The sequence below is a fragment of the Thermobia domestica genome, chromosome 4 (genome assembly GCF_964235325.1).
Source record: "Thermobia domestica chromosome 4, izTheDome1.hap1.1, whole genome shotgun sequence".
Taxonomy (NCBI): Eukaryota; Metazoa; Arthropoda; class Insecta; order Zygentoma; family Lepismatidae; genus Thermobia; species Thermobia domestica.
The window spans coordinates 328,689,251-328,710,011 of NC_137457.1; the positions used below are offsets into that span (position 1 = coordinate 328,689,251).

General features: G+C 35.6%; 1 protein-coding gene across 5 annotated transcripts in view; it reads left to right on the top strand.

The window, feature by feature from the left end:
* na (sodium leak channel non-selective protein na) overlaps positions 1 to 20,761 on the top strand; it is a 151,033-nt gene that overhangs the window by 13,868 nt on the left and 116,404 nt on the right. For 4 of the 5 annotated variants that reach the window (XM_081756863.1, XM_081756858.1, XM_081756860.1 and 1 more), the window contains one exon: positions 19,002 to 19,128. In XM_081756863.1, coding sequence (XP_081612989.1) covers positions 19,024 to 19,128 — 105 coding nt within the window. In that variant the 5' untranslated portion in view covers positions 19,002 to 19,023. Of the gene's footprint in view, positions 1 to 12,223; positions 13,887 to 19,001; positions 19,129 to 20,761 lie in introns of those variants that run through there. The other variant, XM_081756862.1, reaches the window with a different exon arrangement.

Genomic DNA, 20,761 nt, shown 5'->3' on the forward strand with positions numbered 1-20,761 from the left:
AAAAGAAATATCAGTAGAAGACAAGTTTTTTGTCCTATTTTCTTAAATAGTAGTTACAATGTTCGATTTCTTTTTTTAAAAAATACGACAGTTTTCTAGGTGAAAATACAGTAAAGTGTACAGTAGACCGAAAACGAACATACATAACTCAACTCTGCGATTGCATGTTATTTTGGTTCACTGTACATAATTTTTGGCTGTTACTACATTGACAAAATTTCAACACATTTAGGTGTCAGGAAGTTGAACTAAAGCAACAGAAATGAAATGACCACTGGAAATGCTGCACTTACGAGAATTAACAAATCATCATGGACATTGCTTTATTTTTATTAATATATATATTTTAGTAATTTAAATGTGAATTCCTAATCTGGTGATGATGATAAAAATTCACAAGCACTTAGATTCTTGGGGGGCACGGTAATTCGATGGTAGACATGGTTTCCTACTAATGATTGACAGAATTAGCCGAATTGGAGATTTCTTCACTATATCATTTTTTTTTTTAACAGCGAAACTTCACCATTGTCAGCCAAGAAGGAGAAAGCTAGAATTGCTTGGTACTTTACGTAAGGGAAACTGTTCTTTTTTAAATACCAGGTGTCTCAAAAGTCCCCATGACATAGAGTAACTCTGTTATTATCAGAGTTACAACAAAATGTAAGAGGGGAAACCGTCTTCAAATATGATGTTGTCAATCTAAAGCAGCGTTTCCCAACCTTTTTCAATTTGCGGCACACTATAGGTGTAACTTGAATTCTCGCGGCACACCCATATTATATATATATATATATATATATATATATATATATATATATATTATTTGTAAATATAAAGTACCGTGGTATTTTTATGTGATTACTGATCTCCTTACAGAGAAGAAAGCTCGATCACTGATTTTTGCCTGTCGTAAATTATTATGCTTATTTTTCATTCTAATTTTAAAATAGAAAACAATTGCAACGAAATATAGGACTCAGGTTTTTAAAAATACACTTTCTCTTTCGAAAACTGTATCTAACCTTTAACTAAAAGGGAAGATCACTAAACAACGAATAAATAAACAAATCTCCTATACTTTTAAAACACAAATGTAAGTAATTTGTATGCATATTTGCTTTGTTGAATTTATTGAATGATATGTTAAAATTTCAAGTTACGAAATAGTCTGCAACAATAAAGAAGCAATAATGGTCATGACAATGATAAATACGTTTTCCAACATTAAAAATGTTCAGAAAAGTAACACAATATGAAACTTAAAATTGTAGATTTATAGTAGGGGTTCATAGTAGTGTGAATTACAAATATACATTTTCCCCTATGTCTTGCAATTTAATTCCTATAGAATTAATAATTTGTTTCGATTTCCTCGCGGCACACCAGCGACGCATTCGCGGCACACCAGTGTGCCGCGGCACACCGGTTGGGAAACGCTGATCTAAAGTGAAGTTTTTTTTTTTTTTTTTTAATCGAGCGAGGCGTTTGGGCTGTACACTCTTTATGTGGCCAATGTTAAATGAAAATGCAACGTTGCCATTTACTGCGATGTGGATAAATTTTGTAAGAGTATCGTGAACGGGGGTATGTTTGAATTGGGGGCTGGCCATCGATACGTTAGTGTAAAGGACAATAACTTCATTCACTTATGTTGTGGGTCAAGGTAAATGGCAATATTGCATTTTCATTTAACATTGGGGGTATAAAGAATGTACACCCCAAACAACTCGTCCGATTAAAAAAAAAAAGAAAATCCTTCACTTTAGAGTAAAAACATCATATTTGGAGACGGTTTACCCTTTTACATTTTGTTTTGACTCTGATAGTAACATAATTACGCTATGTCAGGGAACTTTTGAGGCACCCTGTATATTTAAGTAAATTCCGGAACACTTTTGTCATGATTTGTTCCAGGTAGGAATATTTTTTTCAATACATCTTGTATAGAGCATTTCATGTCGAGAATAAGCAACCCGATTGAAATTGACTGTTGAAAAGACCTTAAAAAAAATAATCACAATTTCTTAATTAAATGTGTTGTTCAGTTTTGTCATTGTAGTAACCAAACTATTACATGTAAATCATTAGTTCGTTAGCAAAGTGTCCCAGAGATTTGGTGTTTTTGTGTTTCTGTTTTAATTTCGTGTTAGTGTGAACTAGTTGTTAAACGTGACTAACATAATGCTATTGGCAAATTGTTCGTGTTAGCTTTGCTTTGTGTGGTTGCCATAAGAAAAAAAAAAAAAAGAAAAAAAAGTTCTGTGTTTAACTTCAAAACTTTACTCATAAATTTGCTTTCTGTACGAAATATACTTTGGGTAACTGAAGAAGTAAGGACGATATTCTGCTTTATTATGCATGCATTTATATACAGGCTGTTTCAAAAGTCCCTTACCACCCTTTTAAAATCTGTACGAATGTATTAATATTAAACTTGATGTAGGAAATATACAATAGGGCTAGGGGCACATCTTTTGGATGATGGTTTGCGGAAGGCCACTATCTTGAATTTCAATTTTTTATTTCAAGCGATAGGTGGGTCATGTGATACATGACCTTAGGCTAGAATTTGCTCGGTTGTCCATTCTGAAATCAAATTTCATGTATCTTTTGGTGGTAAGTTATGGACAACGACAGTTGATGTTTACCTGTTACACAATGTGTTCCACATGTGACACAGAGTGACATTGTGGATGACGCTGATTGAAATCTGGTCCTACTGCACGGACAGTTCTCCCACCCCACAGTTTGACGATTTGGATGCGTTCCTCAGTTGTTAACGGCATGGTTCACCACCTGCAGAAAGAGGAATGATCAACAAATAAAGAGGAATAACTTCTCACCAAATAAAGATACATGAAATCTGATTTCAGATTTGACATCCTGAGCAAATTCTAGCCTAAAGTCATGTTGCACACGACCCACCTATCGCTTGAAATAAAAAATTGAAATTCAAGATGGTGGCCTTCCGCAAACCATCATCCAAAAGATGTGCCCCTAGCCTTATTGTATATTTCTTACATCAAGTTCAATATAAATACATCCGTATGGATTTTAAAAGGGGTGGTAAAGGACTTTTGAAACACCCTGTATATATAAACGAAATAATAGATATTAGTGAAAAATGAAAGGAAAAATAAAAATAAGAAAATATAAGATACAATACTACTAAAAGTAATGATTAATAAATTTGAAGGGTATGGAGTGTTGGCGGCGACTATAACCTTAAACGGTAGTTTTGTGTATTATTTGTTTACTTTCCTACACTTTTTTCTGCTTTATAGAAAAAAAAATCAGTTTTAGTTTCTAAGTGTCTTTATTTAGCGTCCTTTGTGTGTTTTTCTTCGTAACTATCATGTAAGTACCGTACATATTTCGAATATATACAGCGTGATTCAAAGTGATGTACCCAATTTTGTACGTCAATATTTTCTGAACTATACCTCGTGAGCTACACAAGATTTGAAAGAGGTCCTAAATTTCGGAATACCACCGGAGCTCCTTTGTGGCTAAGCGGTTAGCGTACGCGCCTTTGGCGTAGAAGACCTGGGTTCGATTCCCAGCGGGAGCTCATGTGGTTCGGATTCCACGTTAATCAGTAGGTCCCGTCTCATTTAGCCTCGCTGCTGAAAGGGATGTTAAACTCCAAAACAACAACTTGAAATACCACCACTACAGTACTTGGGTAATCAACAGATGTATTTCGAAATACCACCGCTAGAGTATTTGGGTAATCAACATATGTATGTGCTTTATCGCGAACATAAGCGTATAGATCGTTCCCTTTTGCAAAGAACTCGGTTATTGGGGTAACACATCTTGAGATGCTGTAAGTCTGGCTTCTTTCTTAAGTGAGTGAGGATTCAGAAGACAACAAACCTGACTGAAAAAGCATTAGGTCTTCATTCCCAGTAAGAATATGCATCGTTGAGGTAGAAATTCATTCAGAAAATGTTGAGTTCTCAGTGTCACTGGTGTGAAACTCATCGTTGGAAAATGAAGACTGAATTTGCATGCATTTGTGAAAGGAACCAGTTTTGCAGGACGGCGAGATACGTTAATCCAATAATCCTGCTTTTAACAGGAAAACACAGTTCATACACCTTTCTTTATGATAAAGCACATAGTAGGCCTTTTGCTCTCAATTGACACTGTTATACAAAATTAGGTCAATTATTTTGAATAATCGAACTACAGAAACCATCTGGCACATTTTTTGTAACTAAATGATATAAATAGCTTTATAGTGAGAATCATATAAGAGGCTTAAAAAAAAAAAAAAAAAAAAAAAAAAAAGATTCTGCAGTTTCGGATTTATCAAACATCTAGGAATTTTCAGTTATAGCATCAAGGGGATCAAATTAACTAGGAGAACTACGTCGTATGTTGAGACGAACGTACTACATAAAAAAAAAAAAAGCTAAATTTATGAAGGCAACTTGAACAGAAATTGGAACCGTATTATTTAGTTATTTATTGAGCAAATTCCCAGATACAGCATAACTTTGCCGTTTTACACAGGGAAATGTTAACAAACAGGAAAAAATAAACAAAAAGGGTCAACAAATAGTGCAAAAGTAATATTATTTTGCCAAAACTCGTTTCATTACTCTTTCAGACACCGAGTAGCTCGAAAAAATGTCCACATCAGTTGTTAAATGATTATAACAGTTTGGTATTTTTTTGAAAAAGAGACCTCTGTATAATTGCCAACCTAGGGCAGGCAAGATGGAATAGGTGGGTATTCCAGGTTATCGGGGAGGAACACGTAGTTTGTGAAGTAATGTTTCTGATCTTGAGTTTCCATTAACTATTTTATGAAGAAATTTCAGGTCAGAGTTATTTCTGCGTACTCCCGGAATTTGTATATTAAGATATCGCAGCAGTTGCTCCTTAAGTTAATATTGTGAGTGGGGGAACACGAAAATGTACTATAGCAATAAAGGAATTGAAAAATCATTAATGATTTAATCTAAACATTTAATTTGTATCAAATTTGAATTTAATCTTCAATTCTCACATTGCGTCTCTTCATGGGCAGTTGGCCATGCGTGTGTAAAATCTATATAGGTTATTCTCTATAAAATGATGGGTAGTTGATATTATTTTGATATTTTCGGTGCAGGTCACTTAAGGTTGTATGTTAGTTGGTCAGCTATTTTTCATTGTGGTGTCTGTTTGAAATACAGTTAGTTATGGACTAATCAGTATGCGAGTTCTGTGATTTCCTTGTTCTTCGTAAATTGAGTGGACATATGAAAACAAGCGGGCTTCGTATTATATCTGAGATAAGTACATCGGTGTTATAAGATGTTATATATAAAATTGGAGGAAAGGAAACCCAAAGCGCCATAACAAACAACTACTATCTGGAAAATGGTATATGAAACAAAGTGAATTATGCTTTATCAGATGGGGAGGGGACCAAGTGGAAAGAAAAAAATAAGTGCAGAGTAGGAACTATGTGAGCGCCCACTTGATTATCATTGGAGTTTACGTGACTAAGTCCGGAGAAATGTTGACTTTTTGTGGACAGCAGCCAATGGTTTTTGTGAGGATAACATTACGTACAAATGGTTATAGTGGGGATAAAATTACGTACAAATGGTTAATGTAAGATTACAAAATATTTACACAGTTTAAGAAAAAAAAAATTCTTCCAGCTGAACATGAAACATTGACTTAATAAAAGATTGACCACTTACCAATGAATCCTTCCAAGGGAAGCCTAAATATTTTTCATATGTTTCAGAACGCCACACTGATTCCTTCTTCAGTGGCAAGGTAACGAAGATAAAAACGGATAGGAGGTAAAAGGTGTAAAACAAGGGGTACATACCACTAAATAAATATAACGTAAAGAATGGATCCTGAAATGTCACGAGCAGAGCAAAGCGCAAAAGCGTGAACTGAATCGAAAGAAGCGCGGTTTCTATGTTATATCACTATTGCCTGATTCAAAATATGCATTAAAGGTAGGTAACCAAATTCTATCAATGTTGCCAGTGTCCAGATTCAAAGCAGGTTTGTATTTATGAATGATTCTTTAATCTCCTGTTGTTTCTTTGTTTTTACTGAACCTGTTACATTAACCAGTTTTATATTATGTGTATGTTATTTTAAATGAAATGCCAATCCCGACCTGCCATCTCCTTGTGCCTTTTTTTTATTGTCTAATATGTTCTTTAATTCGAGTGTTAATATTGCGTTTCGTTTGGCCAATGTATGACAAGTCACATTCGCATTCAATGCTGTAAATGCCCGACTTATTAAAGAACATATTAGACGATTAAAGGAGGCACAAGAAGAGGGCATGTCAGGATTGGCACTTCATTTAAAATAACATACACATAATATAAAACAAGTTAATGTAATAGGTTCAGCACAAAAAAACAACAGGAGATTTAAGAATCATTCTTTATTGATAAATACAAACCTGCTTTGAATCTGGACACTGGCAATATTGATAGAATTTGCTTACCTACCTTTGATGCATATTTTGACGATGCTATAGTGACGTAACATAGACACGGCGCTTCCTTCGATTCAGCTCAGTCCTTTTGCGCTTTGCTCTGCTCGTGACATTTCAGGATCCATTCTTTACGTGATGTTTATTTAGTGGTATGTACCTCTTGTTTTACACCTTTTACCTCCTATCCGTTTTTATCCTTGTTACCTGGCCACTGAAGAAGGAACCAGCGTGGCGTTTCGAAACGTATGAAAAATATTTAGGCTTCCCAAGGGAGGATACATTGGTAAGTAGCAATTTTTTTGTTCATTTGAATCATCCTTTCATGTGCCCATATTATTTTAATGAAACCGTGACGTTTAATATATTTGCTTAAGCTTGACTAGACTACAGGATGCAGAAGAGCAAGGCATCTTGTGAGGCTATTGATAAGATTGGTTTCTAAGCGGCTTACATTATAAAAGATTATGGGTACTTACATGATATGTAGAACACACACATTGAAAGGACCAAATAGAAATTGCGCTTTCAGTCACTAATGACCCGCACTGTGTGTAGAGAAAAGAGAAGGAGAGAAAAAAAAAATGAAAAAGAGGCGTCAGGTCGTTTTTCACTGTCAATCATTTCGATTGTCAGAATGGGCGTGCTAAAGCGGTGTTGTTTCAAAGACCACCAGAATATTGCTTTTAAGGGGAAACACGTCAAGCTATCTGTTAGCTGCAATCAAAAGTTAAATAAAACGATTTGTAGGAATGTGTGAAACAGATATAATTCTTTAATCGAACTGGATCCAGAATTTTATCCAAAAATCTTCATAAGGTTTAAACACTTTTGAAATATATGTGTATAGCGATTGAAATATTTTTGGATTTGTGCGAACGATATTGAAACAAATAATATCGATTTTTTTAATACGTGAGTAATCTTTTTTTTTTTTTAATTATTTGGAGTAAGGCTTTATTTTTTCTTAAGCATTCTTATTTTAACCCATAAATAAACAGAAACGAAGGTAAAAATAAAATATTTTATGAATTCGATCATTAGATTTTATGAATTCGTTCATTATATTTTTAATTCGTCCATTATATATTATGAATTCGTTCATTGTATTTTATGAATTCGTTCATTGTATTTTATGAATTCGTTCGTTATATTTTATGAATTCGTTGAAATATCATGAAATTCGGCTGCAAAATAACTCTATGAAAGCGCAACGTTACTTGTGTACTACCTACGACATACATTAATCTATAACTAATTCCAACTTTATAATTAAGAAAAATCCTTGTTGAAGTTTACATAAACAGCGAATTTTAACTTTGTTCGTATGACTCATTTTATTGTTTCATATTTCAATGGAATTTGATTTCCCAAAATCTTATGTTGTCAGTTATAAACAAATTAACCGTACACCACTCATTCTTGGGTTTATAACTCATCTAGGATTGTATTAAATTTGTATTTATACCGTACATGTTAAAAAAAAAAAAAATGTTAATGAAGAATTAAACTATGTACATTTCTCCTTTTAAGTAACCACATTTTTTCCTTGGGAGATCTTGAATAATATACTAATTTTATATTTTGTGCCTTCATCTTTCTTCCTTTCTTCTTCACTATCTCTTTGTCTGTATTTGTTACTTTGTGCATACGGCATGCATTTCTCTTCTTTGTTTCAATTCTATGTAGAGTTTTTGTATACGAGGTAGCTTCAAAAAGTCAATAATTGCTTAAGATCCGTAAATCAGTGTACTATTTGAAACAGTATTCGTATGACAGGGATGTAATGCCCTTCTAAATTATCCTTAGGGGCACAGTGTAATAAGTTGAAACCTGAGTTACCGTTTTATCCTTATATAGGGTGGGGCAAATAAAAATGGCCCGGACGAGTGGATCCGATTGGACATGAATGTATGCATGGAACCACACTACGGGTACGCACACCACCGGTTCAGATCTTAATGCGGGCTTTGTCAGTGTGAGTGGAGCACTGCATAGGTGAAGATGATATTCACAGTGCAGCAGAGGGTGTTCGTTGTGGAAAGCTACGTTAAAACGAATTCGTGGAAAGAGTGTGGTCAGTTGTTTGCTCATGAATTTCATAGTGTCAAAGTGCCGGCAAAGAGTGTAATGCAACGATTAGTCTGAAAATGGCGTCAGACAGGATCTGCTTTGAACAAGGCAAAAATAAAATCCAGAGACGTGTCCGAACATCTGAAATTGTGGTCATTTTCATTCATGAGGTCATTCAAGAGATGAATGGAGGTAATTTACAACATCTGCTATAAGCATGTTAGCGAACTATTTCCTTTCCTTTGCTGTGTTTCTTTGTACCCTGGAACTCGGTTCTCCGGGACACTTTTATTTGCCCCACCCTGTAGAATCAGGATATTTCTATTAATTTTAACTGTGCTTATCTTTAAACCTAATCAGGTTTCACAAACTTCATGATCAATATATGAGAGATGTTCTTTCCTCATAACTTCGCATCTTTCTTGTCTAAGCGTGCAGATAGTGTGAGTAGTAAACATGATAAGGTCACTATGCAGAGGAGGTCAGTGAGTAGCATACGAATATCAGTTTTATATTTTTCTTATGAAATCCTTATCAGAGATAAAAACGTGGCTTGAGAAATGGTGACAAAACAAATGGAAATTTATGTCAGCATAATTTTCATCAGTTTGTCGACAAACCAGCTAAAGTAGATCCAGAAAAAATATTTTGAGATACGTTCCTTTTTTGTACATTGTTCTATAAAATAAATGTATCTCGGTGGGGGCACTCGGTCGAAAAAGTGTAAAAACAGCATTTTTAGACCAGCCATCCTGAATGAGGTTTTCCTCATTCACACCAGGCAAATGCCAGTGTGGTACCTAACTTATAGGTCCCAGGCCGCTTCCCTCCTTCCCTTTCCCCGGATAGTATGCTCGCCGAGGGATGTCAACCCTCTTTCGTGACGGGCGTAAATGGCCATCGATGCCGAGAGTCCAGAAATCTAAATCCTAAAATGAATGCATTTCTTAAACTTTTTGAAACTATTACCCATGAGTATTTCTGCATGTAGTATGTTTATATATGTGCTAATTTTGCATGATCGTGCTTCATGTGTTCCTGTGCATGCCACTTTTGTTTAGTTTCAGTTTACAAATAATTGTATATCTCTGAGTTGCCAGTCTATTCGTGTTAGTTCATGGTATCATGCTTAATGTCCCACTATTTTGCACCCTAAGTTTGCACTCTTAAAATATTCTTTAATAGTGCAACTATATTTTATTTCGACTGTCCATTCTATCATTCCTTCTAGGGTAGATCTTTTTCATCATCTTTTCATGTTCATGCACTAGATAAGATCATACTGAATCTTTACCTTTATAGCGTATTTATTCTAAATCAAGCCTAAACTGGCATACTTAAATCAAAATTTAAAAGCACAATAAATAAAATAAACTTTTACCTTTTGTAACATACAGGTACTGAGAAACTTGGATGATTTTAAAATGTAATTGTTCTATTGGCTAGAGCTCATAGGAAACCGACCAAATGGGAAGAAAAACTGATCGATTGCTGAAGGTGGTAAATGCTTATTATTTGTGTAATCAATGAGAGTGTATTAGAGTTATTAGAAGTTATGTAGATATGCGTTAGTTTTATGGAGTCTTTAGAAGCGCACTAACTAGAGCCTGTCTATCTCATCTGTGCCCTCGGAAAATATTCGAAATATACTTCGACCTCACCTTCGCCACACTCTGACGGAGGAAACCCTCCCTTTGCTTACAGAAAAGAAGTGAATGACCTCCACTGTGTTGCTAATTTGTCATTCAATCGTTTGGTCTTGACAAGTGAAGATCGTAGGCTACTTAGAATGACTAACAAGATAGTACACAGCTAAGTCTGTGAAATAATTCATTGTGGCAACGCTTCCGAATCCAACAATTGAAAGATATCGGCCGCAGCGACTTGTCCCTCCTCTTTCGAGGGAGGTACAGGAAAACACACATCGATCGTATCGCCAGAAGGGGTACAGTTGAAATAGAAACGCTCTAGGAATGCTCCCAAAGTTAAACCTTGAATCTGGGGATAATCTACATATTTTCTGAAAGCTTGTCGAGCAAGTTCCAAAACAGGTTTCAATTCCTTGTCTGGAAGTGACCCCATCCCTTCAGGGTTGGAAATATATAGAACAACTTGACCTGGTCAAAGTGATCTGCATAACTAGTAGATTAAGAATATAATATGCACTACCCAATTATATCCTATATCAAGGTAATAAACCCCAAAAATGATTATTTCACTATAAATATCCTATATCGTGTGACAGTATGAGTTACGTGGCCTTCATGCCTTAAAAGCAAGGGCCAAATTCTGGCATCACCATCTTGCCAGGACCGTGACGTGTGAGTTACATGACTCTCATACATAGCCAGAAACTAAAGTTAAGCTCCGGCAACGCCCAGCCGGAACCTTCTTCTCTCTTATTACCCGGGGCTTGACATGGCTAGAGGACTTAAAGCCTGAAGGGTGACCAAACGGGTTTATATAGCTACAAAGAAAGAGCTGTTTGAATGGAGTAAATGAGCTCAAATTACCACAATGACTAGTTTTCACTAATTAGTAATTCAAAATCTGTTGAATGCTTTTGTATCGTGTGAACTATCAAACAACTCGTCCATATGAGGAGTTGACGAATATATCATGAACGTACTTATCTGACAACGTATATAGGTGAAATCGTGGGAAATATATAGAATTTGAAATACGTATACCGAATTTATCACATCTAGCCATAACAATGAGTCACATTAGTTGTGATACCAAATGACTTACTGTTGACTAGATATTATGGATATGCTTTTCTCAACTTTATAGGTCCACTAATATAGAATATTTATAGTGAAATAATAATGTTTTTTGGTTTTGTTCATTACTATAGGATATAATTAAGTAGTGCATATTATATTCTTAATCTACTAGTCATGCGAAGCACTTTAATATATAGGACATATAGATCAAGTTGTTCCATATATTTCCAACCCTCAAGCAGTGAGGTCACTTCCGGGCAAGGAATTGAAACTTGTTTCGGAACTTCTCGACAAACCCTTTCAGGAAATGCATAGGTTATGCCCAGATTCAAGGTTCAACCTTGAAGTCAGTAAGATACCCTTCGCGTATTTTAATATGTAAAGCAAGTTTTGTGTACATTCGCCAGGATTAGAAACCTTACGATAACCAACCTTGTTCTCACTTATTATTTTAAAATTTGATGTTCAGAGTCGAGATGGCATGAGGTTAAAGAGAAATGAGGCTGATAATTGTGACTAGGAAAGACGAAGCAGAGAGTGGCAATTTTCGTGTCAAGAGAGTTTTCTGAAGCCTAACTCTTATACCTGTGATTAATATGTAGGTTGGAAAGTTTATAACCGTGAACGATCTCTAAATTAGAGATACTTATTTGAGAGGCAGGATTGGATTAATCCATCTGAGAGGCAGGTCTGTATTAACTTATTTGGAGGCCCGGGGCTAGAAAAAATACGTGGCCTCTGCTGACTTGGCCTAATACATTTCTGTGAAAGTACGGTAGGAAAGTTAAGGGATTCCATATTTGTGGTCATATTTTATTTTGTGATGATGATTGAATCTTCATGATTCTTTTTAGATAGCCAGTTGAGATTTTCATCAGAATGGAAGCCCCTGCCCACCTTTGAGCTCGGGGCTATAGCTTCCCTAAGCTGTCCTTAATCCGGCCCTGCTGAGAGGATTAAGCGCCGTTTTCGGTTTGGTCATGGCTTCCAGATAACGATGATCACAATGCCCATTATTGACCGTCGACAGCTTCTTCACATTTTCGGATGAGAATCATAGATGTCACAGTTCATTTTAACATGTCCCTTATACTGGGTGTTTACTGAAATTACTGGAGATTAATATCGACACTGAAGATACTGAGAAATATATTTAAAATTATTGTATAATACTGGAGAAATGTACCGGTAATAATTCCTTTTGAGACTACTTTCCAAGATGGCAGCTTCATCATCTGGATGCAGATAGCGATTCTGCTAATTGGCCAACTACTGAAAAACTAACTATTTCGAGAAAAAAAATAGATAGTATTTATAATACAAGGTGTGTTTATAATATAGCAATGTCTTATAAAAAACTTGTACGAAGATAGTTTCATTTCCCAGCGGATTGTATATTATAATGCTGGTTCTGCCCATCTAGATAATAATATGTGAATATTTCCAGAACAATGGGCTGTCAGAAACTCATCAGAAAGAACTGTCCTCTACTTAACAGTGTTTTCTGTACTAAATGTAATAGAAATATAAGGAAAAAGTCCAAATGTACGTAATACGATGAACCAGGTGAGAGAGAGATTAGCTTAAGAGGAAGGGTTGAGTGGAAGTCAAAACAAGAAAATAAGCGAGTGTAGCTTACGACAGGTATTCTCTAAGAAAGAACGTTAAGAAAACACTTTTATTTTTTTTATTTATGCTTCTTTTGATTTTGACCTACTAGTTTTTATGCATTCTTTCTATTAGAATATTGAAAAAACTTTGCTTTTTCAACATGTTTTACAGGCAGTTAAATATCACAGCATACAGTCGTATGTCTCTCTCTCTCTCTCTTTTCAGTTGCTCGTAGAAATTTTTCTAGCAGGACACTGGAAATATCCAACTGAACTCAAGTAGATACTCTGTTATATGATCAGTGAGGTCATTGAGGCGCATTCAGAAAGTAAGTTTCCCACGCGTCCCATAGCTAGGAAACCGTATGTTGCGCGAAGCAACTGCGTGCACGTGAGAGAGTAAAATCCTAACAAGTCGCGTGAGCCAGTAGAACTTCCCTATGCTCTCTCTAGCGTCGTGACAGTGGTTGAAGATGGGCGTCCCTATTCCAGCTCCCGCCTCTCCGTCATTCTGAAAATGCTGACCTGACAGGAATCTCTTGAGGTGTAAGAACAGATGGTAATTGCTCGGAGCGAGGTCCGGGCTATACGGTGGACGATCCAAAATGTCCCAGCCAAACTGCTGCAGGAGACCTGTTGTTTGGCGGGCATTATCTGCTTGCTCATGACGTTAGGCCCATAGACCTAACACAGCTGACGATGCATTCTAATCGTCGCTATGCCTTGTGCATTCAAAAACTTTATCAGTACTCGCACTTCACATGCGGCGGGAGCTGGAATAGGAACGTCCATCTCAACCACTGCCACGACGCTACTAAGAGCACTAGGGAAGTTCCGGTGGCGCATGCTCCTTGCTGGGACCTTACTTTCTCACGTGCACGCAGTCACTTCGCGCAACACGGTTTCCTAGCTATGGGACGCGTGGGAAACTTACTTGTTGGATACGCCTCGTATATACGTAGATTTTACGCCATATTCTGAATCGATATGGCTTTTTACCTAAAGGTAATTAATTGAACATTTAAATTTCACTCGTTTCGCTAAGTGATTTGTTATTAACTTTTAGTTGTTTTGGATCAATATTTTTAAACGACTTCAATAATAATGAAAGTAGCGTAAGGAAATTAGAACTACACTTGCCATAGTTTCAAATACATTCTATTAGTGTCGATGCAGAGCTCAATATGGTGCACCATGCTTGGAAATTTCCGGTCAACATGCTTCCAATTTATAAAGAGTATTTAATTTCAGAACGGCGATGCTTCGTGAATTGTTTCGATCAACTCGACTTTTCATGTAGCTCCAAAAGCAGAAATGGTGTACAAGTTTGAGAATTGTAAAAGCCAAAGTCCCTTCGAAACGAATTTGTTATAAAAACTACTTTATTTTACCCGTGCTGGTTTGACAAATGTAACTTCTCGCTTAGTCTTGCTAAGAATATCCCATGAATAATACCTCGTTCAATTGTTTCAGAAAAGTGTGAAATATTTACATGTTATCAAGTATATAGGTATTGCCTCATGTAGATGATGTAAGTGATGAGATATCTCCGTTTGTGTAGTGGCTAGCGCGTGCGTCTTTGGTTCACGGGGTCTTGGGTTCGATTTCAGTTGGGAGTAACATTATTATTTAATTTTAATAACTGTATGTTAAAACTATTTTGTTTATTACAAACTAAATAACACTGTTATTTAAAAAGTAGTTCACAGGATTCCAAAAGAACATGATATATAATCAAATGCAGTTAAGTTCGTTCCTCTAGTCGCTGTCTGAACTTAGATTTTGGGGAAAATATTATTCCGGCAACAATAAAAATTCTTAAGGTTCATATTTTCTGTTGTAGAATAACATTATCTATGATTGTGGTAAGTTGCATTTCATTATGTCCTTTCACTTATGAAATACAAGCAAAATAAAAATTGTATTATTTTTTAGTATGTCAGTCTCTTCAACTCTTAAGATGTTAAGTGTTTAACTTAGCAAAAAATTAACATGCAAAAGACATTTATTCATAACCGTTTTAAGATGATCATCCAGGTGCGTTGTTTTGCATTGTTTTGATAAATTTTATGTTCTACTAAACTATTACTTCGCTGAAGACATTTTTAATGGCCTATGCTTAAAAATACTCACGAAAGGTGAATAAGACTTTTAGTTAACGTAATCTAATTGTAGTGTATTTGACGTAATTACCGTAAATGCACTTATGTCTAATTGTAAGGCATGTGTTTTTCTTAAACTGCCAACTCTGAAATTCTCTTCCTAAACATCTGCATATTTTAAAAAAATATTATTAAAGTATTGGAATTTAGAAGACTTGCCTTTTCTTTTTTTTTATATTAAATAAATAATGCACTTGTTTTTAATTTATGGCTCTTATAAAAATAATTTGGTATGCTGGATAATTTATTATTCGTATATTATAATGTTTTATAGCATGTCCGTTGCATTTAGATAAAATGCCAATTTACTTTCATTCACAGCACCTCTCTATCTCTCTTTCTCTCCACTCTTTCTAGTTATATTAATTTGAGTTTCTTCGTTAATGAGAAGAACCGTCGGAGGTGTTTAACAATTACTGTTTCAGCACAAAAAGTTTTTTAAAAATAGGTGGCAAACTTTCAGAAATAGATTCCAAACATGTAGATAAAAGAGAAATGTGTGGCAACACGGGTCCGAGAATCGGAACGAAGCAGAAGTTGATCCAGCTCGCAGCAATGTTACCACAAGTCACATGTCAAGGCTTTTTCGATGCATGTACGAGGGCAAATCAAAAATTATCTACAATGTAGCCATAATTTTTCTTACATTGTTGATACTGACCTGTGTCCTCGATTATTTTATTGTTATGCTGTTGTGATCATGCTTGGAAAGTTTGATCTAATTCGTCCCTTTGTCTTCCTTTTGTTGCAGGTAGATCATGGCCACTCCATTAGAAGTTTACACCAAAAGAGGAGCAACGAGCAGTGATCCGGTTTTTTGTAGTCGGAAGGTATATCAGGGGCCGCAATCCATGAGAGACTTTCGGCACAATACGGGAACAGTGTCTTGCCGCATCGGAGTGTCTACGAATGGATTGAAAAATTCATAAATAGTCTCACAAGTGTTATGCACGAAGGAGCCGGACAGCCATCTATGACCACAATTTTTACAATCCATTCGTATAGACTCCGTTGCGGTAAAGCACTGTTCCCGTATTGTGCCGACAGTTTCTGTTGGATTGCGGCCCCCTGATACACTTTCCGACAAAAAAAAAAAAAAAAAAAAAAAAAAAAAAAAAAAAACGGATCACTTCCTGTTGTTCCTCTTTGGTGTTAAGTTCTAATGGAGCGACCATGATTTATCTGGAACAAAAAGAGGGACTAGGATTAATCTTCTATAACATGACCACAACAGCATAACAATAAAGCAAACAAGGACACAGGTCAGGATGAACAATGTAAGAAAAGTTACAGCTACATTGAGGATAATTTTTGACTAACCCTCGTATTTGGCATTTTTCTTAAAGGTGTAAAACAGGATGACCGGTGGTTGATAACATTAACACCAAAAAAGGGACTGCATTTTCCCTCTGCACTTGGTAAGAAACTTCAGAAAGTATCTTCTGGTGGGTTCTCTATAGTATGGATTAAGAGCTTCGGACCGTAAAATTTCATTGTGTGTTTCGGGTCTACGAAGTTTTTTAAAGAAAGAAAAGAACTGACACGATAGTTCAATTCAAACAACAAATATGTTACTGCAGCTGTGTCGATGGAAGTTTCATGGGACATATTAAAGGTGTAAGTTACTATTACGATTCTTGCGGAAAGTTGGAAGCTGAATTGAAATACGTGTTTAGTTTTTGTGTATCAGGAATAGTTTAAGAGTAGTCGGACTTTTTAAGTTATTTGAACATTTCCATATAATTCTACATATTGTGTTAATAGAAGAATTGGAGGGAAGCTCCTTTTTACACGACTTCAGCGTTCGTTTGTCCAAATACTCCTCCCAGATTGCCTGAACTTTTCTTAATTAAGTTTGACATAGTGATTCCAGAGCGCGCGCTGAGTGTGGTCCCGATTGGACATACCATTCAGGAATAATCACCGAAAAACGGGATGCCCGTAGACTTAACATTGGAAAAGCATTTGGCGGGTGAATTCTCATTGTAAACAATGAAAAATAGCATTTATAGCATTAGAAATAGGACAAAGCTTTTTTTTTTTCCTTTTGTTTTCTTCGAGGACATTTTCTCAAAGCCAGTATGAATTTGGCAATCAGCGAAAAACAACTATTTGCATGTCGTGTTCATTCATGAAGAACTTCCATGCCAAAACTAATTTAGCAGAAAAAAAAAAATAATCAGCCCTCCTAATTGCCGTATTATATGTTTAGAGTCTGTAGGCTAAGAGCTTCACAATCAGTTCTGACACATTTAAAAACGATAGTTTGGGCATGCATAGGATGTTTTTAAAAAAAACGTCTTGTCGATTTCTCGAAAGTAAAGTTGATGTTGCAAACATGTTTTACTAAAATCATATTATGCATTTCTGAAATTAAATGTTCCTAGACCTATATTAACGTATCTTATTTTGTATCTACATGTTAGGAATCCATTTCTCAGCTTTCGATATATATTGTTTTGAAGTTGCCTTACATAGTTACAGGTTTTATTTAAGTATATCTCTGGCGGCTTATAAATACGTATTGGAAAAACTAATTCCATATAAGCCCGTATTTCTTATTTTTTTTAAAAAAAAGCGCCGTCAGAAAATCTTTTATTAGTTAACTATATATTTCGGACTCTATAATTGATTTTTATTCTTTTTTTTTTCCACTGAATTTAATATCTATTAGTTTCGTTAATATATTTTTGAATATTACCTCACTGGTCCTTTCTCTATATATTCAGTACAGGTAATTAGTATATTTGCAACCAAGTGTTCCTACATTTAAATTACACTTTCATTAGTTACAGTAGTATTTCATAATGTGTCTAATGGAATTCAAAATTACATAATCTTTTAAAACTGGAAGAATAAATATTAGAATTCTCCTGGTTCTTTTAATTGTAAAGCGAATAGTCCTATATAAATATGATTCAATTAATCTTATAATAATAAAAGTAAACTGAGTAATACAGTCATTATTGGAATAGTAATCATAAACGTATGTTTAATATGTTAACGTGTTGTTTGATTTTCCATTTTTATGTTGTTGTAAAGTCCTAATGCCTATATTTACACAAGGTTTTGCAATTAAGTATCTTTAAGTAACTTCTTTTGCACTAATTTACTATACCATCTTTTGTCGGGAGGGGTGGGGGTATTTCTACTAATAGTGCAACTCAGTATTACCAACTCTAACTAAGGAGTTTCGCCTAGTGATTTGCGTTCGGTGAATACAAATATTACTAATAAAGAAAGTGTTTGGATTCGAACAAACATATGTGTATGAGACTTTATTTATAGAACCATTACGCAGCCCTGAATGTGCTGATGGGGTACCATTTTTCTGCAAGACTCTATAAACATTCAATAAATGTCAAGTGTAGTGATCATTAGAAGCTGAATACAATACAAGTGACAGATGTGAGTACTATCCTCGATAAATACTTTATCATTAAATTGCATTCTGTTTTTTATAATCAGCTATCTGCGGAAGTATATAAAGCAATGGCAAAACGCTGTTTACGATATTGGAAATCTGTGGGTAATTTCGAAAGTGTCTTCGATGTGGCTTGGCGTTCAGCACTGCTACTAAAGAGTGTACAATTAATGGAATGTGACTAACGTATTTTACTTAACTGTGCGTTTTGTACTTTTTCATATTGGTTTGAGCACTATATTGACAGCTCTTGCATTTATAGTTAAGAAATCTGCACTGCATTCAGCTAGTAATAACCGCTACAGTGCCATCTGGTGAACATTTGCAAAGTCTTATGACTCATCAGCACATTCAAAGAGACGCAATGATCCTATAAATAAAGTTTCATACAGATATGTTGATTCGAACGTGAAATACTTTTCTTCTGAGATTATATTGTCTTCTAAAAGTCCATATCCATAAACTATGAAATTAAATTAACGGAAAAAGTAACTTTTAGATATGTTTGAATGTTAACGAGTATATTTCACGTAGCAATGTGAACACTGTAGTCACCATGATGTTGGGACGAAAGCAGAGCTTGAAGGGAGAGCCAGTCCTAGCCGACTATGGACCAGAGGAGTCGCTCAATGAAAGCGCTGACATAGAATGGGTTAATAAGGTAAGTTAGAATTGTTTTAGCCTTTTCACGATCAATGGTGGTCGTTAATAAAATTGAAGCCAAGTTTGACGGAGCTCTATGCGTTTCCTTATAGTAATAGGGTAGTGGATTAACTTGTCAGAAACATGGATTTCCCCTCACAATTACTGTTTTGACTCAATCGACAGTGACACGTGTTCCAAGAGTAATGAGTTAGCTTTTGTCAGGTGTGCACACTGTGAGCAAACTTTCTGAGTTTCTCATGCTCTGTTTCTCGATTTGCACATCGATTGTTCTCTGTAAATGCTTCCAATGTACCTTCAATAACAATCCTTCAATTTAAACCAACTTCAGTCTTGTTGTCTGTTTGAATGCTATTGTTCCCTTGGTTCTTGTCCTTTATAGACTATATGATTTCTGCGTAGTATATTACGTAAGGTTAGCAGAAAGAGAGATCAAGGAAATGTCTAAACGTTATATATATATATATATATATGGATTTACAGGCCCAGAACTCCCGAACCGATTGCTAACAGACGCTGTGAATCCATACGCCTCGTAATTAGCACTGGCTCTTTCAGGATATGTATCGCATTTCGCCATTCCGGATTGAAAAGAGCGAAGTGTTACCCGTCAAATCGACATCTTATGGAAGAGAAAACCTTTATCATGCAAAGGACTTCAAAGTAATGCCAGATGTGATCTAATGGAGGAAAACCGCGTAATAGTAGCCGATCAAGGAAAAAGTTCCTGTTTGAACGAAGTGGCGGAAACCAGATGCAACAAGTCCTGAAAATATTCAAAAGGAAATGACCACATCGCAAGTACTGCAAATGGCGGAAGAAGAGGTGCAGGTGGAAAAAGAATGGACCAGAGTATCGGTAGCACTCAGTGAAACAGCAAGAAAAGTTGTAGGAGAAACAAGTGAAAGAGGCCTCATTGACAAAGAAGCGTAATGGTGGAATAAAGACGTACAAGTAATTGTGAAAGAGATGCAAAAAAAATGTAGAACTCTAGCAATCAACAAGACCTGAAGGTTTACATGGATGCAAAGAAGAACGCCAAGAGGGGAGTTATTGTAGCAAATGGGAAAATTTATGAAGAGTTGTACAACAATCTGAAATATATATATATTAGAAGCTTTCGAAGGTAAGAAAGGTATTTCGCCTGTGCGTTAATCAAGGATGAAAATAACGATGTTCTGACAAGTGAAGAGGAGATGAAGAGATGGAAGGAAGATTTCAGGTACTTGTTATTGAAGAAAAACCGAAGGTAACTTGGGAAAATCTAGCTGTGAATCAGGGATTTGTTCGGCCTGTTGCTATAGTAGAGGTGGAAAATGCAATGAAAAAGATGAAAAGTGGTAAAGCTCCAGAACCGGATAATATCCCTATCGAAGCACTTAAAATTTTAGGTAAAGAAGAAATGCGGTGGTTTACTCGACTTTTTAATGGGATATTGTCAACAAGATATATACCAAAGAAATGGAGAAGCTGCTACGTTGTACTGGTTTTTAATAAGAAAGGATATGTGCAAGAATATGGCAACTACAAGGTAATAAAAATTAAGAGTCATGTAATGAAGCTCTGGGAAAGAGTGATAGAAGCAAGTTTGAGGGAAGAGACCGAAATAACAGAGGCCCAATTTTGTTTCA